Below are 26,259 nucleotides of genomic sequence, written 5' to 3' on the forward strand. Positions count from 1 at the left end.
AACAGTAATTTCCAGGCAGATATTAAATAGGAAGAATTATCCGAGATGTGCACGTCTAAATTTAGACGTTTCACTGCACCGCCACACGCGGTCCTATTAATAATGATACAGTGCGGAATCTGTCAGAAATTAATAAATAGGTGGATTTTGGGGGATGTTGACAGTTACAAAGGAACAATTGCAAACTCTGATCGGGGAAGAGCTGGAGTGTAATGAACTGCACACATCAGGCTTAAGCGTGGCACTGAGAAAGCCTGCAACCTTTGAAGGAAACCGTAAACCCTTTAATAGAGTGCCAGCGCGAATTAATAATTTAATTTCATATATGTGGCTCAAAGAGGTATGAATGTATTTCCAACTTCTGCTACTCCAACCATGGCCCAGAAGAGCTGCGCTGTGAAACAGGGCACTCCTTATTGAGAAAATGCAAACAAAACGCCTGGCACATCAACTATTCATCAAGGGAGGGCTGCAGCTCTGAAAGCAATATTCAGCTGGGCCAGTCAGAGAGTCCCAGGACCAGATTATTTAATTTTTTTTTGTTGTTGCTCACCACGCAATTCAGCAAAACTGAAAAATACTTCATTCTGTCTTGAATGGAATCATTTTGCACCTGGGCATTTCTGAAGGAATGTAGTCAAGTGGTTTGGGGACAGTAACTCAAGCCCACTTATGTTCTCAATGTTACTGATGCACCCCACCTCCCCAACACCACAATGTAATATTTTCTGACCATTCTGACTGCGTTAAGGGCAACAACAGAACAAGCTAACTGCTGTTTGTATTCTAATGTGCTCTCCTCTTCACCAAAGTCAGCGACTCCTGTTAAACTTTGGCCTTAATGGGTGCCAGCAACCTCCCAATAAGGTTTAACCATGCTGACAAGAGCAGTTTTTCTCAATGATTTAATATTGTTTAACTGTGGATTTTAATCTAATTATGGCAGGGTAAACACAAATGGATCTGGACTTTTGGGTTGGAGGGGCAGCCAGGATAAATCAAAAAGCCATCCTCCGCAAATTCCAAATCACCCAGCAGTCCCCCCAATGTAGTGTGCCGCACTACATCCTATTTGCTACCAGTGCTTGCCATGCTAACTTCACAGGCTCCAATTTCCAATGCAATAACTTTAAGGGCCTCACCCGGAAATCTTCAACACACTACATGGTTCTATCCCACACTATCTCTGCCACATCCTCCAGTCCTATCCTCAATCCTTGTTCTCCTGTGCATCCACCTTGCCTCATCCATTGATGGCTGAGTCTTCAGCTCGTCTTCTGGAACTTTCTAACTCAACGACTCTGGTTTGCCTCCTTCCTCACTCACCAACTTCAAAAACCTGCTCAAAAAATAATCTTTTTGGCTTGTGTCTCTCAGATTTTCTTCCACCCGCAGTTCAGCTGGTCTCTTCGCTTGGGCTACCTCTCTGTGCAGCATACCATTGGGAATACGACCATCTTCCATCCGGTGCAGACGCCCAAGTCAGCGAAACGTTTGCTTGATCAGTGCTAGTTTACTTGGTATATTTGCCCTAGAAACGACTGCCTCATTGGTGACTTTCTCTTTCCATGTGATGTCAAGGGTGTGTTGTATCCGCCAGTGATGGTAATTATTGAGCTTTTTTACGTGGTAGGTGTAAGATGTCCAGGCCTTGCTGCCATGCAGCAATGTGCTGAGGATATGGGCCTTGTAGTTAAACACCTTGGTCCTGCAGGTCAGTGTGCTGTTTTTCCATATTCGGTTTGATAGTTGGTCAATGTCGAGGTGGCTGCCTTTCCAATGCAGGTGCAGCTGCTCTTAATCAAGGTTGTCTGCCTCCGCAGATTCAAGGTAGCAGAATTTGCTGCCTGCTTCCAGTGGTGTCGTGTTGAGTGTGATCACAGGCATGGGACATAACAACTTGTCCATAACAACAGTTTCCTTGACACTGATGGTGAGAGAGTCGATTTAAAGTTGTTATCTACTATTTCATGCGATCAAGTATGCAGATGTGTGTATTTCTTAACTCGGAGTGATTGAGTTTGTATTTGAAAAGGAAAAGAATAGTTTAATTTCCCACACCCTTTTCCCTGGAGGTTAATAAAAAACATCTCACACACGCACAAAATTAGTTACAGATGAAGATAAAACTATAATTATAAAAATGGAATATAACTCAAGTCACTTTTGATGCAGGCCTGTTGTTTCGTAATTGCATTGTTACGTTGTCTGAAGGCTTTGAAATTGCAGATATCTCAGCAGGTGTGAAGGATCTTAAAGTTGAACTGCCTAAGGCTGGTTTCTCAGGTAGGCCTGAAAACTGGAAGAGGGTAGAGGAGAGAGAGTCCTGGATTCTCTTTCAAGGTACAGCAATGTGGCACTTCAACTGTCCAGTTGATTACAGCAGCGCGATGACTTTTCGTGCAGGAACTCTCGCTGATAATTTTGAGTCTCTCTCTCAAGTCAGTTTGAACTTCTGTTGACATCTGTTAGCAGGGTTCAAAGATGTCCGCTGTATCACATCAGTGTTGAATCGTGGTCCAAGAAAGGTATTGGCATAATTTCATTACGCAGTTGGATTCTTCACTGCCTATGGTTTCAGTACACCAAAACCTTTTATTTCTTCTCCACTTTGGTAGCAATGATAAGAAGACAGATTATTACTTGAATGGGTGTAAATTGAGAGAGATGGATACTCAGCGAGACCTTGGTGTCCTTGTGCATCAGTTGCTGAAAGTTAGTGCGCAGGTACAGCAGGCAGTAAAGGTGGCAAATGGTATGTTGGCCTTCATAGCGAGAGGATTTGAATGTAGGAATAGGGATGTTTTACTGTAATGGTATAGAGCTGTTGGTGAGGCCACACCTGGAGTATTGTGTGAAGTTTTGGTGTCCTTATCGGAGGAAGGATGTCCTTGCTATAGAGGGAGTACAGCAAAGGTTTACCAGACTGATTCCTAGGATGGCAGGTCTGTCAAATGAGGAGAGACTAAATCGGTTAAGATTATATTCACTGAAATTTAGAAGAGTGAGAGGGGATCTCATCGAAACTTATAAAGTTTTAACAGGGTTAGGGAGGGTAGATTCAGAAAGAATGTTCCCAATGGTGGGGGGGTCCAGAACTAGGGGTTATAGTTTGATGATAAGGGGTAAACCTTTTAGAACTGAAGTGAGGAGAAATTTCTTCACCCAAAGGATGTGTGGAATTCACTACCACAGAAATTAGTTGAGGTCAAAACATTGTCTGATTTCCAAAAGAAATCAGATATAGCTCTTGGGGCTAAAGGGATCAAGGGATATAGAGGGAAGGGAGGATCAGGATATTGAACTTAATAATCTGCCATGATCATAATGAACGGCGGAGCAAGCTGGAAGGGCTGAATGGCCTACTCCCACTTCTAGTTTCTGTGTAAAGGCAAATTTGCATTTTAACAATGAAAGTGCCACTGGAGTTTTGTTTATCTCCTGGTCTGACAAACATTGGCCAGAATTCTACCATCTCGCCCGCCCCATAATCAGCACGGGCGAGGGTCCGACAACGGAAATCTCCGTTGACCTCGGGTGTGAATTTCCGGTCTCGCCCGAGCGAGGCTGTAAAATCCCGCCCATTGAGTCAAAATCAGAAAATATATCTTCGCCCTGTTTGGAAGATAAGGTACTTTCCCAGAAGCCATCTTGATTTTAAGTCCTTAAGTGCAGTTTTTAAAAAATCAAGTGAGGCCGGAGAAATCTCTGGTCACTGCAGTGGGACCAGGAAATCCCACCGGTGTGAATGGCTGGAAAACTCTCCCCCATAGTTTGTATTTAAAAAGAGTCACAATATAACCTCGCCGGTACGATCGTGACAGAGAACATGACACAGGCATGGGACGACAATGAGCCTTTGGAGCAGGTCTTCCGTCTGAGCAACAGTGCAGCATTATCAGAGTACAGAATCTCTCCAATCAGGGAACGCGAGCCTTTGTCTTGGCTTTCAGACTTGATAGGTGAACTATGATCACTGCCAAAAAGATGTGTGAAGGTCGGGCCAGGAGAGGGTTGACTCTGCTTCTCTATCACCCTGTATGACTGAATAGTTCATTAGCATTCACTGCACAGGAATAAAATGGTCACTATTGTGAAGTAATGAAGGGCTATTGGCATCAGTGGAAGCAGATCCCAGGAAGAGTGTGTCAATGCATTAGGAAGAATGCAACAAAAATATTTACGCGGCAAAACACCCAAAGCTAAATCATTAAGCATAAACCAAATGTCTTCAATCAGACTGTAATTCTTGCAACAAAACCTTTTTATTACTAGTGCTATGTACAAGGTGGAATTTTCACGTAATTTGTCAGAGTGTCAGGCTCTGACTGAAAACCTGTGTGTATCTCTCCAGATGCACAGTCAAGTTTTCACACCAGATCTTCAGCCACTCTGACAAAAAAAAGAGTCTGGTGCGTGGTTCACTCTGGCGGGGCAGGGCCTGGTCGAGCCGGCAAGGCCAACTCCACAGAGTTCGGGGTGTTAACCTTAATAGGCACCCAGATCAGAGCTGAAGTTAAACACCCCACTACCCCCCCCCCCCCCCCCCCTCACATGAAAGCACCAGCGGCATTCTACCCACCCACCCCCAACCCACAGCACAATCATCGGAGGCCCCTCCATACATGGCAGAATAACCAATGCTGCAGTACTGCCTCCACATCTCTCCCCACCCCCCCACATGTCTGCAAGCTCCCCCATCAATGGCCACATCCCCCCCCCCCCCACCCCCATCACTGCCAAGTCCCTTCTTCAATGCTAACCTGTGCCAAGGGTTAGTGGCCAGGGCAGTGCCCAGGCATGTCCCTCTCCTTCTATGGGGGGCTATATTTAACGTTACCCCCCCCCGCCCCCCCTTGCCGGGAGGAAGGGGGTGGTGGGGTCCCACTCGATTGGTTTTTAAATAGCTGTTGTAAACTTCACCGATGTGATGTGATATTCGGTGAGGGGGGGAATCATTAACGAGATTAAAAATATAAAAGCATTGTAATGAGGTTCTCGCTCTTTGTGGGTGCGAAACTTGTGAAGTCACCAGAGAGAGGCGCTGAAAATCGGGAAACACAATCTCGCTGCTGAGAAGCGTTTCCCGATTCCCGCCGGATATTCTTGCTGACAAGTGACGCGGGCTAAAAATGGCCCCAATGTTGCTACTACTGCACCATTTCTCTTCAGGTAGTCCCTACAAATATTGTTACTTGGGATTCTTCAGACAGTCTATCCGTTTCACAAACTGCACTGGTAGAGCACTGGTTAAATTATTCTACTTGACTTTAAGCTCGAGGTTTCTTGTGATATAACAAGTTACTGAAACATTCTGCCAAGTAAAAAAACATTCTGGCAAAAAAAGGGGTGGATTGTTAGACAGCCCAAGCGAGGTTTCACATTCCACCTTCTTTCAAAATGTAAGCCCAAAATCCGATGTATATCACTGAAATCTCAAATTACTGCAATCTTCATACACTGTGCACACAGGCATTCACCAAATAACAGGAGCCCTCCTGGAAAATAAGTTTTTCGAAACATGGCAGAGGATGTCACTGGAAAATACACAAAACACTAGAAGGGTAGATGTCAGTGAGAGAACGTGGGAATCTCCCTGCCAAAAGGAATCAGCGGAAACTGGAAGGATCTGAGCAGCCTCAAATGACACCTGACCCATGCGAGTGAGTGTTTGGAGGAAGCAATATGCAGATAAGTTAGGGATATATGGCAACTTGCATATAGGAGCAGGAAATGTATGCACACACTTTGGGAATCTCTTCCACATCTTTTTTTTCTAGGTGGGTGGGGAAGTAACTCAGTACATTCATGACAAACGCAGCAGACATGTCTATATATATTCCTCATCAATCCAGTGCACAAGTCCACCAAGAATGATAAGAACATAGGTGCTTATTGCCTATCAAATAAATGGGCCAGACTTCTGCTAAAACAACGGACAGAAAATTCTGTGGGAATGCTTTATGCACACAGCATAACTTCAACGCCTTAATGTCAATACTGGCAGGAGTAATTGTTTGAGTGGTTCAATTTAGCAGTGGTTACCTGACACGACACACATAGCAACTCTGTTACATTGGTGATAAAGTCACAGGTACAAATTTGGGCCACATGCTTGTCAGATAAAGACAATCAATGTGCTTTCATTCAATGACTGCAAGCTCCACGATTTTAAATACACGATTTGAAGGAGCGACAGAAACACTGAATGGTCTGTAAATTAGATATTCTACTGAATAACTGGCGTATCTCATTCAACACGAGAGGGACATTCTCCAATTGCAGCTTCCAGTGAAGAACCCTCGCAGAGGCAACATATGACATACAGACAGTAGTTCCACAGGGCACTTCAACACAATGGGCGGGATTTTATTGCCTCGCTTGTCCTGAAACCGTTAAATCCCACCCGAGGTAAACGGACCTTCCCACTGTCCGGCCCTCACCCTCTCCAATTCCCATGGCGGGTGGGGGCGGTAAAATTCTGGTCAATACCTTTAACCCATAAACCTAATTTCTGTACCTTCCATTAACATAACAAGTCTGCTGATCAAGCCAAGGCCCCTTTTTAAACACAGAAGTCAGAAAGTCTGTCAATGCCCATGTGGTCAGAGCTCCTTGCAGGAGCTGTTTTGTCAGAATGGAGGCGAAAGACATTTAAGGAGGTGGTTGGTCAGTGGAGAAAAAGGAGACAAGGGCTCTCTTTATTCCTCATGTTTCCAAGGTTACAAGAACTAACTTGTTACAGCACCTTTACATTGCCAGTCTGTTCCACACTCGTACACATACCATCCTCTAAAAATGATTCAAAACTCAGAGCTGACGAGAAAGGGTGAAAGCTGAACGAGTCTAGTAATTAATACAGTGGTGATCTTTAAAGGACCAAACAAACATAGTTAGTAATTTGAAATGTGTTTGAGCAAAGCTCAGAAACACTGGCTTTTTAGCAATCCAGTTAAGGCAGGCAACATGAGTGCTCCTGGCAGTCAGTGGTTATCACAGCTTCTTCGCCCGTGGAGCAAACCCTTATCCCCTTGCGGCCCTGTGCACAACACTGATCAACCGTAGGAAGAAACCAAAGAACTCAAGCTGTACTTTTAGTATCTTCTTTTGTGAATATACCTTCTGAGAGCCATACCAGGGATCGTAGAAAAGGAAGTTACAGTCCAAGAATTTTGGTCACTTTTCGAATCTCCGCTTAATAATTAACATGCATTTTCACAAAGAATGTTATGACTATTTCACTTCTTTCCGTCTCTTACTCACTGCGCACGAGTAAGTCTTTGACTCAGTGGTAGCAGTCTCACCTTGGAGTGAGAAGATGCAGAGTTCAAACCCCACTGAAGATCGTCCTGGGGAGTGAAGCCTGGAGTTCTGGCTCCCATCCAGGGAGGTAAACATATTTGGTGGCCTTGGTAACTCCCCCCCCCACCTCCCTGCCTCCGCCCTTTATTATGGGGCTTGTGGAAGCCCATAAAAACCTCTCGCCTTTTCAGAGTAACCAACTCATTGGCTGGTGTATATTTGGTTACGGTGATGGAAGGAGTGTTCACGTGTCACCAGGCCAGGCTAGTAATAAGTCTGCAAATCCTTCCGCTATTTCATACTATTTTCCAAGGTAAAACAGTGAAGATATGAAAACAGAGACAAACACATTCTTCATTCCAGACACCTAAACAATTAACAGGTAATGCCGCAATAACATAATTCTGGAGGGTCTTATGGTCATTAAGTATTTGGTAATGAGTACCAAAGAAACAAGTGCTCCAACAAAAATATGTTATTACCATTCTATTATTACCAATCTGAAGTTCTCATCCACTGTTTTCTACTCAAGTTCTCAATATCCTGGCAGCAATCCTATAGATTTCAGTTCCTCCGCTTGCTGGTCTAAAGTTGTTAGGCCTCACTGCTTCTCCTTACGACCTTCTCAGTGGGCTAGCGTTGAGCTAAAGGATCCAATGCACAAAGGAGGAGACAGACACGGTGAAGGTTTCAGGTTGAGAATTGCCTCAACCTGCTTTGCGCCTGAAGGCTACAACCCACCTTGAGCAAAATCTTAAAAGGCTCTAGCAGTTCTCCAGTACTGGAACTGCTTGGCCATTCTTCACTTTAGTTGAGCCCACACAATTCATATTAATCAGCTATTTGACACCGGTTGTCCAGGCTCACATACAAACAGCCAGTCACTTGAAGAGATACCAGAGAGAATTGTCTGTGCCAGTGGAGCTGTGCTGTTACATGAAGCACTACCTTCAGGAGGAGAGGGAAAAAAGAGAAAGTTTGGGAGGGCATGGGGAAGCAAAGGCGTTCTAAAATGCAGTAATAATTACTGATCATCTGAGAAGCTACTCAAAACACACACCCCAGATAGGTGAGCTATAAGCTGTTACAAAAGGCTGATCCAGTCTTTACGCACAACTAAGTCCTAGTAATAAGCATTTTAAAAAAAAATTCCATTGGTAAATAATGTAAGTTATCCATCTTGCATAACTAATTAGCTGACCCAGAAGGAAAGTGTGCCTATTGGCAAATTGTTCTAAGTTTGGCAATACAATGTGGAAAATCCATTTACATCTGCAATGTTTGTACAATGTTTTGATTTAGAAACTGCAGACAGCTTTCTAGTTTCTTGTAGATTAACATTTCCCTGCGGAAATCTGTCCTAAAACCTATGCAATAATCCCTTCCTCCCACATGATCCACAGCGCTACAGAATATTGCTTGAAATATAAGCTTTGTAATAATATATGCAGACTTGCTGGGGAGGCACCAGGTTGAGGGATTCCTTACCTACCAGGGTCTCACATAGCTTTCTTAATTGCGTATCCGATCAAATAATGTCACCTGGTGACCTAGTTCAATCGCACATTCCTACTGCGGCTACTCGCACCAAAGTCTGGGTTAGTACATGTGCAGCTCAATCTCCAAGTGGAAAACTCATCTGTCACCTTGGCAGCAAGTAATATTCAGTAACGCACGGCTGTTTGGATTTACTGAGCAGAAAGCCAATGTTATGATTTAACACACCCCCAGCTAAAAATAATGTTCCACACACTCCAATATTGAAGGTGCTCGTTACTCAGCCCTCTGTCCAAATCTGTAGCGAGTCAATGCTACCAAGCCGTAATATTTGGTGCCCCATTAAATATCAAGCTTCTCAAGTTTAGCAGTTTTGGTTTGGGGAATATATTGTACATTGCTGCTTCAGCGCACCTACTGCTGCAGTTCATAAAGTCACATCAGCGACAGTGTTCTTCAATTTTCACTGTGATACAAATGGAGAGCTGCATTTTCACTTAGTGTGTGTGCGTGTGTGGGTGAGGTGTGTGTGGGGGGTGTGGATGTGTGTGTGTGTCAGCGGTGTGTGCGTGCGCGCATGCGTGTGTGGGGGTGCCTATGTGGGGGGTGGAGAAGGTGTTTGTGTGTGTGTGGGGGGCGTTGCGTGCGTGTGGGAGGCCGTGCGCGCGTGGGGAGGGCAGTGCGCGCGTGGGGAGGGGGGGCGTGCACGCATGGGGGGGCACGCGCACGTGGGGAGGGGCCGTGCGGCGTGGGGAGGGCCGTGCGCGTGTGGGGAGGGCCGTGCACGCGTTGGGGGGGCGTGCACGGATGGGGGGGGCACGCGCATGTGGGGAGGGGCCGTGCGACGTGGGGACAGGCACGTGGGGGGGTGGACCGTGCGCGCGGGGGTGGCGGGGGGGGTGTATGTGTGTGGTGTGGGGGGTGTGAGTGTGGTGTGGGGGGGGGAGGAGTGTGTGTGTGAGGGGTGTGTGTGTGGTGTGGGGGGGGGAGTGTGTGTGTGGTGTGGGGGGGGAGTGTGTGTGTGGTGTGGGGGGGGAGTGTGTGTGTGGTGTGGGGGGGGAGTGTGTGTGTGGTGTGGGGGGGGAGTGTGTGTGTGGTGTGGGGGGGGAGTGTGTGTGTGGTGTGGGGGGGGAGTGTGTGTGTGGTGTGGGGGGGGAGTGTGTGTGTGGTGTGGGTGGGGAGTGTGTGTGTGTGGTGTGGGGGAGTGTGTGTGTGTGTGTGAGGGGTGTGTGTGTGTGTGTGTGGTGTGGGGGGGGGAGTGTGTGTGTGTGGTGTGGGGGGGGGAGTGTGTGTGTGTGTGAGGGGGGTGTGTGTGGTGTGGTGTGGGGGGGGAGTGTGTGTGTGGTGTGGGGGAGTGTGTGTGTGGTGTGGGGGGGGAGTGTGTGTGTGGTGTGGGGGAGTGTGTGTGGTGTGGGGGGGGAGTGTGTGTGTGGTGTGGGGGAGTGTGTGTGTGGTGTGGGGGGGGGAGTGTGTGTGTGGTGTGGGGGGGGGAGTGTGTGTGTGGTGTGGGGGAGTGTGTGTGTGGTGTGGGGGGGGAGTGTGTGTGTGGTGTGGTGTGGGGGGGGGGGGGGAGTGTGTGTGTGTGTGAGGGGGGTGTGTGTGTGTGAGGGGGGTGTGTGTGGTGTGGGGGGGTGTGTGTGTGGTGTGAGGGGGGTGTGTGTGTGGTGTGAGGGGGGTGTGTGTGGTGTGGGGGGGTGTGTGTGTGGTGTGGGGGGGTGTGTGTGGTGTGGGGGGTGTGTGTGTGGTGTGGGGAGTGTGTGTGTGTGGTGTGGGGGGGGGTGTGTGTGTGGGGGGGGTGTGTGGGGGGGGTGTGTGGGGGGGGTGTGTGTGGGGTGTGGGGGGTGTGTGTGTGTGGTGTGGGGGGTGTGTGTGTGTGGCGTGGGTGGTGTGGGGGGTGTGTGTGTGGTGTGGGGGGTGTGTGTGCGTGGTGTGGGGGGGTGTGTGTGTGGTGTGGGGGGGGGTGTGTGTGGTGTGGGGGGGGTGTGTGTGTGGTGTGGGGGGGGTGTGTGTGTGGTGTGGGGGGGGTGTGTGTGTGGTGTGGGGGGGGTGTGTGTGTGGTGTGGGAGGGTGTGTGTGGTGTGGGGGGGGTGTGTGTGGTGTGGGGGGGGTGTGTGCGTGGTGTGGGGGGGGTGTGTGCGTGGTGTGGGGGGGGTGTGTGTGTGGTGGGGGGGGTGTGTGTGTGGTGTGAGGGGGTGTGTGTGCGTGGTGTGGGGGGGGTGTGTGTGTGGTGGGGGGGTGTGTGTGTGGTGGGGGGGGTGTGTGCGCGTGGTGGGGGGGGGTGTGTGTGCGTGGTGGGGGGGGTGTGTGTGCGTGGTGTGGGGGGGGGTGTGTGTGTGGTGTGAGGGGGTGTGTGTGTGGTGGGGGGGGTGTGTGTGCGTGGTGTGGGGGGGGGTGTGTGTGTGGTGTGAGGGGGTGTGTGTGTGGTGGGGGGGTGTGTGTGCGTGGTGTGGGGGGCGTGTGTGTGTGGTGTGGGGGGGGTGTGTGTGTGTGGTGTGGGGGGTGTGTGTGCAGTGTGGGGGGTGTGTGTGCAGTGTGGGGGTGTGTGTGTGCAGTGTGGGGGTGTGTGTGTGTGTGAGGGGGGGTGTGTGTGTGGTGTGGGGGGGCGTGAGTGTGTGAAGGGGGCGTGTGTGTGTGTGAGGGGGGGCGTGAGTGTGTGAAGGGGGCGTGTGTGTGTGTGAGGGAGGGCGTGAGTGTGTGAAGGGGGCGTGTGTGTGTGTGAGGGGGGCGTGTGTGTGGTGTTGGTGTGGTGTGTGTGTGTGTGAGAGAGAGTGTGCGTGTGTGCGCATGCATGTGTGTCAGAGACAGCATACTGCTCTCAGATTTCCAATTAAATTTTAACCAACTGGAATGAAATAAGGTATTTTCCAGCCATTAAAATACGAATGTGCCACAGCTGGCTATTAAAGGTTGGTCTCACTTTAAAGAACTACCTTTTGGAGCTTCCTGGTAGTTCGATGGGTAAGCATTCTGTCCGACGTGGGATTAGGATAAATAACCAAGGATGGTCAATCACTGACCGGTGTAGAATTAGCTGAAGAGATGATGGAGAATGTTCAATTGCTCACTGCAGTCACTGGCTAATGATCTGAAGACAAGATACCAGGTTCCCGTTCCTAATCATTATCCGGTGACCTGACTGGAAACTTTCCTGCTGTGTAAGCTGTGTGAAGGCAGGATCAGGTTGAACTGTGATGCCACCCAACAGTCAAATCTGACGCCAACACCCATTCTCTTGGCACACACGCAGAGAATGGCCAGCTGATCGAGGTACGGAGCGACAAAGTGCGCAGTGGAGAAATATTTAATCTGTTCTCAGTGCTGCAGGAATTATGAAGCTTCAGAAGTTCCTTTATAACCCTTCCCCTTCCAGTATTAATTACAAACTTTTGGCAAAATACCACTTATGGTTCTGTTGTCTGAGATACAACAAAGACTACAACAAGCTTCGCTGGGCTGATGTCACAACTTGAGAAACACTCTGTGTTATCTGGATTTTTACAAGAATTCTCGTTAATGACTCCTTTCCCTCGCCAACAGCTATTTTTAAAATCCAGTGAACAATAAGTTTTAACTGTCAAGCACTCACACATGGACCCACCCTTTCCCAAGAGCATGCTTGAATAACCTTTAACCCCCTTCCATCTGGAACACTGAAGGATTTGCACTGTTTCAACGTGATTTGAGCAGCTGTTTTTGACAGCTTGGATGGAGAAGAATGAAAAATAAGAGAAGTTTTAACAGGCGGCCGTGATAAAGGCTGCAATGATATTTATAAATTGCCCTAAATAAAGATAAATTGAATTTAAACTTAATTTACAGTTTTCAACAAAAATATTATTTGTCTCCTGCACCGCACTTACGGCAGCCACAGTAATCCAATTCTGTGGTGCTTAACAGTGACACATTAACCAAGGTGACCAACCCTGGCCTTCAGCTTTGACCTAACCATGGACAGACAATAAAAGGTCAGACATCTGAGGAGAGGGTCTGGTCGGGTGGAGGGAGTTCTCTGGCATGTTGGGGTGTGGGGGAGGGAGGTGTTGGTCTGGGTCGTAACAAATAGTTATCCAGAAGCTAAAAGAGGTTTTAATTCTTTTTAACTTTTTCTAAATAGTTTCTGGGTAACATTTGGTGTAAACCTATCGGAACTACCTGAACAGCATTTCCGGATGGTTCCCAGTGCCAGACAGTTGCCCTGGAGAAGATGGCGCTTCTGGGCAATTGCCATGCAATCCCTTACCTGTGAAGTTCCGAGATGGATTCCCCAGCGCATCTTTGGGGTACCCCTCCAAATCCAACTGTGGGCAGCTCAAAATTTACATCCCAATGTAATATGTATTACACTAAAGTGCTCTTTAGATCTTTTGTGAGAACAATTGTTAAATAATTTAAGGTCATTCATAAAACTAAGGAATTTGGAGTTACTTAAAGGCTCAGAAAAACCATTTTGACATCACTGTTTAGAACATCTCTTCCCCATCTAGCAGACTGGCAGAGAGTGAAACCCAAACCCCACCATCCACCACAGCCTTATCTTTGATTCCCTCAACATGCAACTCCGCCAAAGTGCCCAAGCCATGTTGCCACTAATACTCCTTCATACACTGTGTAAAGGATACCTTATCTACTACATAAATGTAGGCAAAGTTTTGACATATTTTTTTTAATTCTCCAAACGGTATCCTTTCATTTTTCTTGCAAACAAATAGCAGGTTCGTCCAGATAACAAAAAGAGCATTTAAAGGATTGACTTTACTTAGGTTCAAATTCCAGCAGTAGGCTTGGTGGCATCTTAATACATTTTTCTATTTATATCTGCATGAAGTCAATCTGGACCCAAAAATACTTCCAGTGACCTAATCCAAGCTTCAAATGTCCATTGTGGTTAAACACTACACCTAGTATCAAGATACCAAAGTGGTCAAACCCATTCCACAAGTTTAGATCATGTGATTGAATCTGAACTTTCTGATACGAGTAGCATGCATGTTTGAAATCTTGATGGGCAGTCTGATCATAGAATCATCGAGGATAGAGGGAGGTCAATCGACCCCATCACCCATGCCAGCTCTTTGAGAGAGCTAAACCCCCCCCCCCCCCCCTCAGCCAAATTAGTCCCACACCCTTGCTCTTTCCCCATAGCCCTGCAATGTTTTCCTCCTTCAAAGCTTTGTCCAATTCTGTTGTGTATTGTAAAGCAATCCATGATGTGCTGTGACGTCGACAGAGGCATTCCCGGGTTTTTAATCTCTCTTCCATGTTGGATTTCAATCTGCCAACATCTTGTAGGAAAACCGCATTGGTTTGTTTAAATAACCCGTGGTGTGGCAGCTCAGAAATCCTTTATCCTGGATGTTAAATCAGTCAAAAACAATTACACATACACAGCTAATTCATTTTTGAAGGTTACTACTGAGTCTGCTTCCCCATCCTTTCAAGCAGTGTCTTCAGGTCATAACTCACTGCACAATAAAGTTCTCATCTTCCCTCCTTTTGTCGATAATCATAAATCTGTATCCTTTAATAACCAACCCTCAAGCCCGTGGACACAGTTTTTTCCTACATATTCAATGAAAACCCCTCATAATTTTGAGAATATGCTACTGTCAGGAAAACACTTGCAGCTGCCTCAGTCTGTCCACATATCTGCAGTCCCTAATTGCTTCTTACCATCTTTGTAAATCTCTTCTCCACCCTCTCCAAGGCCTTGATATTCTGGCAGGTGCCCAGAGTTGGCCACAATTCTCCACTTGAGTGCTAACCAGCAAGTGAGAAAGATTTAGCAGCCCTTCCTTGCCTTTGTATTCCATGCCTGTTTAATGTGAACAGTTACAAAACTAAGGCCTCAGTATGCCTTCATAGCCTTGTCAACTTGTCCCATTAAATTAACATTCTCAGGTTAGATCATGTACTTCAGCCCCTGTGGAGCCCACTTATCGTGGAAGGCCTCAGTGGATACCACGTGCTCCCTTTCCAGGGACACCTGGGTGTAGACGTAACCACAGACGAGGGACAGGTAGTCAGGTTAAACGACTCCCTCAACTGCTCACTGCCTCGACCTGTCGATGGCTGCCTTGGCCAGGCCCAGGAATAGGCTAACAGGAAGGTCCTCCAATCAAGTCGCCCACCGCTCCTCCACACCAGGTGGCCAAAGATCAGGAACATGGGGCCGAAGAGCAACCCCTTAGATAGTGGAACATAGACTGTGATCTCACACATCATACATAAGCATGCATTCCTCAAGGGTTGCAGAAATTAAAGACAGCCTGAGAGTTCATGATCTGACTTCGTCTCCTATTGCATGAGACTCCTGCACACAACACCCTCCATGACAAATTCCCGATCCTCATACGCAGAGCCCTCCCATTGGGGTCACTGTCTGCTGTAGACAGAAAGTCATGGACAGCTGACGAGTGTGTCTCTTTACTCTTTTGCATAAATGAGAAACAATGAATAAATAATCAAATGATCATCCCCTGAAGACAGCACATCCAACAGTGTAGCACTCCCTCAACACTGCACTTGAATGTCTGCTGAGATTTTGTGCTCAAGTCCCTGGCATGGGGTTTAAACTTGCCCATCACCCTCTTCTAACATAGAAGCGGGAATGCAACTTTTGGAGCCGCATCTCTCGCGGTATAATGCTGTTTTCATAGATAACATGTCAGTGAAAGACTGAAAATTTAACGTCTGTGCAATTTCAACCCCAAAAGGCCCCTTTCGCATTAACTCATTGCTTCACTATGAATTTGTTTGCTTGCTTTTCTTATCTTAATGGCAAAAGATGGTATTTTGACAGTTTAGTCATGAAAATCGTGGAATGTGTTAATAAGAATAGAATTTGTTAAAGACAATTGAATTGATTGAAATTTCTTATTGAATTACTCAATGCTAATAAAAAGTTACTGATAATCAGGTAAACTGATTTTGTTTATGCTAGACATTAGTCATTAAGGTTTCTGGCTTCACATATTCTTCAAATGTTGGGAGAGTCCAGAAGTGGTCAACATCCTAAGGATGTTCATAGAATAATAGAATCCCTACAGTGCAGAAGAAGGCTATTCGGCCCATCGAGTCTGCACCGACCACAACCCCACCCAGGCCCTAATCCCGTAACACCATATATTTACCCTGCTAATTCCCTGACACTAGGGGCAATTTAGCATGCCCAATCAACCTAACCCGCACATCTTTGGATTGTGGAAGGAAACCGGAACACCCGGAGGAAACCCACGCAGACACAGGGAAACTCCACACAGACAGTCACCCGAGGCCAGGTTTGAACCTGGGTCCCTGGCGCTGTGAGGCAGCAATGCTAACTACTGAGCCACTGTGCTGCTCTTCAGCCCCATTCAGATTACAAAATGAACTGGCACAACACTAACAAGGTACAAACAGGCTAAAAACAACTTCCTGAGGTGTGATTTATCAATTAGAATTGATCTGGCGTTATTCATTTTAGTAACTAGTAGATGTAATTAAACCACAGATAGGAGGGTTTCTGGCATCCTCAATCTGACAAAATCTGCATTAGTTTAGGGGACATGCTGGCAGAGTGGTATTGTCACTGGACTAGAATGCAGATACACAGAGTAATGCCCTGCGGACCCGGGTTCGAATCCTACCACAGCAGATGGTGAAATATGAATTCAATAAAAGCAAAAATCTGGGTTTAACAGTCTAAAGATGACCATGGAACCATTGTCGATTGTCGTAAAAACCCATCTGGTTCACTAATGTCCCTGAGGGAAGGAATCTGGCGTCCTTACTCGGTCTGGCCTACTAGTAACTCCAGGTCCACAGCATTGGGATCGACTCTCAAATGCCCTCAGTTAAGGGCAATTGGAGATGGACAATAAATGCTGGCCCAACCAATGATGCCCACATCGCTGGAATGAATTAAAAAAGGTTTGGCTTTATCACAGGGTTACTTCGTAATCCATATCAACAGACCTGAAGCATTATTTTACAAGGTTGCACCCAGGTTTAAATTACAATTACGAGGTCAAGAAAAAGCACCATAAATAGATTTATAATGCCAGGTCCACTCCAAATAATTTTTCTTCAATCAATACAAATTAAAACACATTAAGTCCATTTATGTGTCATGTCGTTTGCTTCGAAGACAAGTTTTAACCCATATATATTTTTGCTGTTATTGTCTGACTACAGCCGTTTAAAGCATACTGCCACCTGCTTCAGGAAAGACATCAAATTCTCCATAAAAACACAGCAGCAGTCATCGTAAAGAATGGTGCATTTACTGTACAATGACTGCACTGCAGAATAGTCCAAAATGGCTTAATGTTTCTCAGAGGAAATGTTATTATAAAGGATTGCCATTATATTTTTCCTGGAGAGAGGGCGAGCACCATATTATTTTCAAAAAATAGTTTTTTGAGGCATAGTAAGTTGAAGTATATTTTTTAAAAAACAAAGACAGAGATCTAGTACCATCTTAAGAAAAATAAAACTAAAATTGCCTCCTGTAAATTAAGTGATTTATTTAAAAAATCTGCGTGGGAGGGTTATACTCATTTTGTTTTATCTTGAGCTGACTGGTGAATAGAAGTACCCCATAATTGTTCATCCCCCTGTAGAAAGGTATTCAGAATGGCATGCTACCAATTGAATGAATAGGTTGTCTAAATGGCATGGCCCCCTCAAGCCCACATACCTACCAATATCATTCAAAATCCTACGTCTGTGATATATATTTAAATTCAGGGTGTTGCTAACTACGTATTGAAGCTTCAATATCGCTGATTGGATCTTGCTCACCACATGATGCCATGGTCCAATCAGTTCCTAACACAGGTCTTATCTAACAAAGCCGTTCCCATAAGAACAGATTAGGCAGCCTATTTATTTGTAATCTTTGCATTTTATGCCAAATGGTGAGCACTGTAACAGTCAACCTTCCTGCCTCTGATCTTTAGGTAATATCCTCATCATCCCACTCATCTGACTTCCAAATACCTTGCCCCAACAACTGTCAGCTTCTCCACCACTGCCCTGAGAGCCTTCATCCTAATTTGAATTTTTTCCCTCCCTCAACAAATTGAAGCCTCTTGACAAAGTCTACGTTCCTGCTGTGGGCCTTCCTCCGCAGTTATGTTTGCTGCACACTTGGATTTCATTAAGAGCATTAACCACAGGGATTGTGAAGTTTAAAGGCTGATCTTTCCTAGATTATCTCAGTTCTTATATTGGCATAGAGAATAAAATTACCTTTAAAAAACCTTGTATGAGCTGCAAACAAGTGCTCGGGTTCGTAGGCGCGGCTCCACGTAAAGATTAAACTGAACTTGAGTGCAAGTTGGTCCACATACTAAATCGGTGAGGTGACAGTGGCAGTTTCAAATCAATTAGCTCAACCCACTTTATAACCATACCACATTCTTCTCAATGACAAGTGATGGATGAAAAGAGATAGTCATCTCCAATAAGGACAGCAGTTGAAAATGCTCTATTTTTGAAAGCATACCACATAACACTCTTAGATACTGCTGAATATATAATAGATACATGTGTAAAAATAGCTCTTTCAGAAACCAAAATTATCCTCCAGTCAACAACAACTTGCATTGATATTTTTTTTTGTGGGAACATGGGCGTCGCTGGCTGGTCAGCACTTATTGCCCATAGCACATTTACTTGAGAAAAATATTACAAGTTGCTTCGTAAAATGTAATTAGACAAAGATCAGCAATAAGTAAAACCAAGAAATAATAGGATGGGTTTTGGGAGGCTTAAGTGGGTAGATTTTAGGAAAGCTCTTAGAAGGACAAGAGGGAGATGGAGAGGTAATGGGAAGTGTCATGCTGTGTTGGTCCAACTCAAGATAATGGCAGGGGAGGCAATTAAATTGGTGACTCGGTCTTGATCTTCTCAATGTTTAAACGGATGAATCTGCAGCTCATCCAGCACTGGTATTGATTAATCTGACAACACAAAGGTATTGAAGGTGTGGTGAGATATGGTGGAAAATTAGGGCTTAGTGTATATGTGATATCTAGCCTACGTCTTTGAAATTAACCTGTATTTTTACATTTCAATAGTTAAAAACATTGCCAAATATTTACATCTCAACTTGGCATCTGTTTTTAAATTTTCATTCAATTTTCTGCTTCTCCAGTATTTTGACATCCTGTACTCCACTGATCTGGCATTATTCAACTTGGCTATTTGACCATGGAGGGAGGTGGGGCAATCGACTCCTCACCAAACCTCACACACTGACGGTTGGCCACCACTGGAAAAGCAATCGGAAAGGAGGACTCTGAGAGATTATCTCTTGCCTTAATCTAAATCAGTGTAACTGATTCAGCACAGACCACAGATTGAACCTGGCATTTCCCTCTGGCCCCTTTAACTCAAACTGTTCTCACTGCTTGTTATATTTTCACAATAATGTATCATGATCCAATTTTTATTTCAAACAAAGTTATCAAGAGTTAAGAAATTCCACTCCAAACAACCAGCTGTTCTTTGTATTCATTCATGCATACTCACGGGAGATATCTCTCTTTCTAAAACTATGCATTGCACAATGCACACACATTTCCTAGAAGGCTTAAGTATTTAAAAAAAAACAGAAGGTTCAGTCATTTCTATTTGCTACTTTTATTATTCGGGTTGGATGGATTAGTGGTTCATTCCTTTTGTTTTTGAACACGGATGTGTTTTATGTATCATATTACCAGTTTGACTAATAATTTTGATGATTGGTTAATGTTCTGCATGAATAACTGCATACATCAAAAATCCAAAAGCAATTTTCTGCAGGTCCTTCCTCAGCTAAACCTTTCAGCAACTAAAATGAGTCCATAATCTTTCTCTGATTATGGTCAAACCCTCTTGTTACCTAGCAACACACAATTAAGGAATATGTTTTCAAATCCACTTTGCAATCAGGCCATTATCAGATAAAATTACTAGAGCAACAAATGTCAAGCTTATGCAAATGAGTTTGTTGCGCAGATAGAATTTTTTTTCTAAACTTTAGAATACAAACAATCTGACATTAGCAGACTTCCCACCTCTTCCACCTGTCAAGGACAAACACAGTCACAAATGATTATATTAATAAAACACCAAATAAGAAGAAAATAAATTATGACCTACAGTGACAGAGATGCAATAGAAGTGTGTGAATGCTTGTGTGTGTGTGTGTCGGACCTCAGTGGGGTACGGGAAGTGGGATAGAAAACACAAATATGCCCAAGGGAATTCATTAAATGATAGTGGAAAAGCTTTAGGATGGAATAGGTGGAATGGAAGAAAGAAGATGTTGGCCATATCCAATTATTCATGTGACTTAATTGTGAGAGAGTTACACAGCTAATGAATGAAATTATTTCCATCCCTCACTCAAAAACGACCAAACCAGTGTTGCAGTTGCTAACAACTCACCCTATTCTATTTATATGCCATTATATGCCATTTTTCACAATGGCCCAGAATCCACTGACGCAGGACATCTCAAAGGTCCAGTTGGCGCGAAACACCAGCCCAATTTCCTGCGGTGAGTTTAATTGGCATCTGCAGTACAAATCCAGCACTTTCTGACATTCACGGGGAGGCTGAAGACGTGAGATAATGGCAGGGGGAGGCAATTAAATTGGTGACGAGGTCTTGGTCTTCTCAATGTTTAGTGAGTGAGGTATATGAATAGAGGGCTGATCACATCACAGGCCTGGCTGCAACAATTTTAGTTGCTACCGTCTTTGTGAGGCAAAAATGTGGAATGGCACACACCGTCCAGAAATTTGTGGCAATTTGCAACTCATGGTGCATCTCTCCCCCATTGCAAGTTACTAAGTTTTTATTGGCACACAAATAAAAGTGTATGCTGTGATCCTGCGGTTAATTTTCCAGCAAATTTTGGAGAGCTGCATTTGAAGCGGACACTGGTGCAGCAAAAGTGGCCGTTACTTCGGTCAAAGAACAAAGAACAAGAACAAAGGTCATTTGTTGCAGGCCGCTTTTAGCTTTCTGAATGGTTTAAAGATAAACTGGGGTTTCTTTAAGTTTCATCAAGAACTTCGCATTTTCACATGTAGAAGTATAAGTTATAAAGATAAACAAAAATGTGTACGGTAATATTTAAAGAACATTTCAAGCCAGCAGGATGTGACCTTGCTGCAGATATTTTCTTTTTGGTATTCACTTCTATTATAAACTTGGCTAATGTGTACATCAATAGCAAGTGCGGTGTACCTGCTGTGATTGTATTATGATGAAACATTGTGACCGAGATAGAAATGCAGTTGTGGTTTCTCTTGGGCCATTCTGGTGCATCTTCAGATCATTAGATGTGACTGTAGGAACATTCAGAATCGGGTCAGTTGTTAGTACGTGCTTATTACTGTCCTTCATTGAATCTGATGTAAGAGTTCTGGTTTGGTGGCAAATCCAACTAGCTTGTAAGTAGTTAGTTATCTGGTGAATAAATCTTTACCAGCTATAACAGAATTATTATATTTTCAATAGAAATTCATTAAGTAATTTGGAAGTGGTAATATACTAGTGAATGGGGTATAGTAACCTTTAGGCTGATCACATCACAGGACTGGCTGCAACAATTTTAGTTTGAAAGCACATTGTGCGTTTGCAACTTCAATGAATTTTAATGAGTATTTCTATAGGGCAAGAAAACAGTTATGATGTTATTTTGTCTGTACAATTTCAAACCACTGGCAATATGATCTCAAATGTTTGCTTATATTTCACCACACTTTCTTGTAAAGAGACTATTTTTTGAGGCTGCCAAATATCTCACAAATATTAAAGATGTTTTAGCTCTGTTTACTTTGTAGGGAGCAATATTTGCCACAGTACAAGACTTTGTATGGCAACATTTTTATATGTAGAATGTATGCACCCTAGATATCACAAGGAAAGTGGAGCAGACTGGGTTCTTTGAAATGGAAAAGACTTGATGGAGGTCTTTTTTACTATTCATTCATGGGACATGGGCGTCACTGGCTGGTCAGCATTTATTGCCAATCCTTAGTTGCCCTTGTTCAGAGGACAGTTGAGAGTCAACCACAACCACATTGCTGTGGCTCTGGAGTCACATTTAGGCCAGACTAGGTAAGGATGGCAGATTTCCTTCCCTAAAGGACATTAGTGAACCAGATGGATTTTTCCAAAAATCGACAATGGTTTCATGGTCATCAGTAGATTCTTAATTCCAGATGTTTTCTTTTCATTGAATTCAAATTCCACTATCTGTTGTAACGGGATTTGAACCCAGGTCCCCAGAACATTAGCTGAGGTCATTAAAATAATGAAGGGGTTTGATAGATTTTCCACCCTAATTATACTTATGGATGAGCCCAGAACAAGGGAGCGCATATATAAAATACTGTGGATACTGGAAACCTGAAAGAAAAGCAAAAATTGCTGGGAACACAGAACCAGTCAGGCAGTGTGTGTAGAGTGAAGCAGAGTTAACCTTTCAGACCCAAGACCTGTAATCACTGACTTGAAAAGCTAACTCTGTTTCTCTCTCCAGGGATACTGCCAGACCTGCTGAGTGTTTTCAGAATTTTAGTTCACGTAGCATAAATGTAAGATAGCCATGAACAGATCAAATGCAGAATTCTGAAGGACTTTCCCAACACTGTGAATGGCGAGTATGTGGAACTCGTTACTACGTGGAGTGGTTGAAGGATGTATGTGAAACACTTATTGAGAAGGTGCTAGAGGGATCTGGGAAATTAGATATGTAAACTGCGAGGGGCTCGTGTGGAATGTAAACATACAAACATATAAATTAGAAGCAGGAGTATGCCATTCAGCCCCTCGAACCTGCTCCACCATTTGAGATGATCATGGCAGATCTGATTGTGGTCTCCAGTCTATGTTTGTGTAAACACTGTCAAACAGCTATTCTTATGCTGTAGATTTTACATAATCAGACGTTAACCTGTTAAAACTGCTGTGCACTGCTACTTTATCACAATTAGAACATAATCAGAGGTATATATTCTCAAGCGTTCGAAGGAGTGCTCAGGAACATTTTTAGATATTTGCTTGAGCACTGTGAATCTTATGGGCCTGAAGTACTTGCCACTGCGTTGCAATCTGAGAGCACGAGATTCATGTTTGATTCATATTCACCAACTAGATCAATTTTCTGATCTCCGTATCTTGTTTCACTCATACCTCACGCATTCTTTTCAGCACATCGCTGTGTTTTTTTTTATTGTACTGGAGGCACTTTTGTCCCCATTACATCTTTTTGTAGCTGCAGGTCTCTCCATCACAACAGTTTCTGTTGTGTAATTCCTCTCATCAAATCTCAGCATGCACATAAAACATAGGATGCTAGTGAGTGCTTGGGGGGAAACCTGTTCCTAGCTGTCTCTTTCAATAATAGTTGCTCTATTATTTCAACTGTAGCCATTTGTTTTGTTTCTTTATTCTGCTGCTTTAATAGCTTTGTTTTGTCATCATGTGGCTTTATGTATTTCTAATTTTCCTCAAGTGCCAATCTATATTTAAGAATGCAGATACACCACTCAAAACCATGTTTTTCATTTGTCGAGGGAATCTTGCAGTTATAGAGTCATAGTCATAGAGGTTTACAGCAAGGAAACAGGCCCTTCGGCCCAACTTGTCCATGCCACCCTTTTTGTTAACCATTAAGCTAGTCCCAATTGCCTACGTTTGGCCCATATCCCTCTATACCAATCTTACTCATGTAAAAGTCTAAATGCTTTTTAAAAGACAAAATTATACCCACCTCTGCTACTACCTCTGACAGCTTGTTCCAGACACTCACCACCCTCTCGGTGTGAAAAAATTGCCCCTCTGGACCCTTTGTATCTCTCTCCTCTCACCTTAAACCTATGTCCTCTAGTTTTAGGCTCCCCTAACTTTGGGAAAAGATGTTGACTATCTAGCTGATCTACGCTCCTCATTATTTCATAGACCATCCCTAAGCCTATTATTCAATAGACCATATTTCATAAGATCATCCCCAAGCCTCCTACGCTCCCGGGAAAAAAGTCCCAGTCTATCCAGCCTCTCCTTATAACTCAAACCATCAAGTCCCGGGAGCATCCTGGTAAATCTTTTCTGCACTCTTTCTAGCTGCTATGCATATTTGCTGTTAGAACTGTTCCTATGTAATGTTGTGGTCATTATATATCTTTTTGGATGTGTTTTTTTGAGGGTATTTTTCACTCATTGCTTCAAGTTAGCAGAAGTTGTTTTTGCAGTTGTTTTCTTTTAGGGTGGCATGGTGGTACAGTGGTTAGCACTGATGCCTCACAGTGCCAGGGACCCAGGTTCAATTCTGGCCTCGGGTGACTGTCTACATGTTCTCCATGTGTCTATGTGGGTTTCCTCTGGGTGCTCCGGTTTCCTTCCATAGTCCAAAGATGTGCAGGTTAGGTTAATTGGACATGCTAAATTGCCCCTTACTGCCAGGGGGAATTAAGAACAGCACAGCACAGAAACAGGCCCTTTGGCCCTCCAAGCCTGTGCCAATCGTGATGCCATACTAAAAAAAAACCTCTGCCCTTACTCAGTCCATATCCCTCTATTTCCTCCCTATTCATGTACCCATCCAGATGCTTCTTAAATGTTGCTAATATGCCTGCTTCCACTACCTCCTCTGGCAGCGTGTTCCAGCACCAACCACACTCTGTGTGAAAAATTTTCCCTGCACATCTCCCTTTAACTTTCCCCTCTCACCTTGAACCTGTGCCGCCTTGTAATTGACACTTCCACCTTGGGGGAAAAAGCTTCTGACTATCCACTCTCTCTATGACTCTCATAATTTTGAAGACCTCTATCAGCCTCCATCTTCCCAGTGAAAACAATCCTTGTTTATTCAACCTCTCTTCTTAGTCAACACCCTCAAAACCAGGCAACATCTTGGTGAACCTTCTTTGCACTCTCTCCAAAGCTTCCATGTCCTTCTGGTAGTGTGGTGACCAGAACTGCACGCAATAATCTAAATGCGGCCTAAGCAAGGTTTTATATAGCTGCAACATGATTTCCCAATTCTTGTGCTGAATGCCCTGGCTGATGAAGGCAAGCAAGTCATATGCCTTCTTAATCACCTTGGCCACTTGTGTTACCACTTTCAAGGAACTGTGGACCTTCACGCCCAGATCCCTCTGTATGTTAATGTTCCTAAGGGTTCTGCTATTTTCAGTATAATTCACACCTAAACTTGATCCTCCAAAATGCATCACCTCGCATTTGTCCGGATTAAACTCCATCTGCCATTTCTGTGCCCAAGTCTCCAATCTATCTCTATCCTGTTATATCCTCTGACAATCCCCGGCACCATCAGCAACTCCACCAATCTTTGTGTCATCCGCAAACTTACTAATCAGACCCCCCCGCCCCACATTTTCCTTCAGCTCATTTATATATACTACAACCAAGAGAGGTCCCCGCAGTGATCTCTGCGGAACACCACTAGCTACAGATCTGCATTCTGAAAAACACCCTTCCACTGCTACTCACTGTCTTCTATAACCAAGCCAGTTCTGTTTCCATCTAGCCAGCTCACCCCAAATCCCGTGTGATTTTAGTTTTTGTAGCAGTCTGCCATGTGGGACCTTGTCAAACGCCTTACTAAAGTCCATATAAACTACAACCACAGACCTTCCCTCATCAATTATCTTTGTCACCTCTTCAAAAAACTTAATCAAGTTGGTGAGGTATGACCTTCCCTGTACAAAACCATGCTGCCTGTCACTAACTACTCCATTTTCCTCCAAATGTGCATATATCTTGTCCCTCAGTACCTTCTCCAAAAACTTCCCACTACTGATGTCAGGCTCACTGGCCTATAATTTCCTGGATCATCCCTGTTTTCTTTCTTAAACAAGAGAACAACATTGGCTATTCTCCAGTCCTCTGGAACCTCGCCTGTGGTCAAAGAGGATGTGAAGATATCCGTTCAGGCCCCAGCTATTTCTTCTCTTTCCTCCCACAATAATCTGGGATAGATCCCATCTGGCCCCGGGGACTTGTCTACTTAATGTAATTTAGGATACTCAGCACTTCCTCCTTTGATGTATTGACGTTCTCTATAACGTTCACACACCTATCGCTGACCTCAGCATCCGTCAAGTCCTTCTCTTTGGTAAATACTGATACAAAATACTCATTAAGGATCTCATCCACTTCCTATGGTTCCATGCATAACTTCCTTCCATTGTCCTCGAGTGGGCCTACTTTTTCCTCTTGCTCCTAATATATGCATGAAAAGTCTTGGGATCCTCCTTGACCTTGTTTGCTAAAGACATTTCATGGCCTCTTTTTGGCCCTCCTACTTCCACGTTTAAGTTCCTTCCTACTTTCACTATCCTTCTCAAGGCTTCGTCAGTTTTTAGATGCCTAGATCTACCGTATGCTTCTTTTTTCCTTTTGATTAAGCTTACAATTTCCCTTGTCATCCACGGTTCCCAAATCCTGCAATTTCCA

General features: G+C 44.5%; 1 protein-coding gene across 8 annotated transcripts in view; it reads right to left on the bottom strand.

The window, feature by feature from the left end:
* The window catches only part of LOC144500462 (C-terminal-binding protein 2), a 330,141-nt gene that overhangs the window by 105,579 nt on the left and 198,303 nt on the right, over positions 1 to 26,259 (bottom strand). Inside the window, exon 2 of one of the 8 annotated variants that reach the window (XM_078223411.1) lies at positions 23,555 to 23,588. The exons of the other annotated variants lie outside the window; for them this stretch is intronic. Within the exon in view, the coding sequence (XP_078079537.1) occupies positions 23,555 to 23,588 (34 nt within the window). The remainder of the gene's footprint in view (positions 1 to 23,554; positions 23,589 to 26,259) is intronic. 8 annotated transcript variants of the gene reach the window in all.

Source organism: Mustelus asterias, chromosome 11 (genome assembly GCF_964213995.1).
Source record: "Mustelus asterias chromosome 11, sMusAst1.hap1.1, whole genome shotgun sequence".
Lineage (NCBI taxonomy): Eukaryota > Metazoa > Chordata > Chondrichthyes > Carcharhiniformes > Triakidae > Mustelus > Mustelus asterias.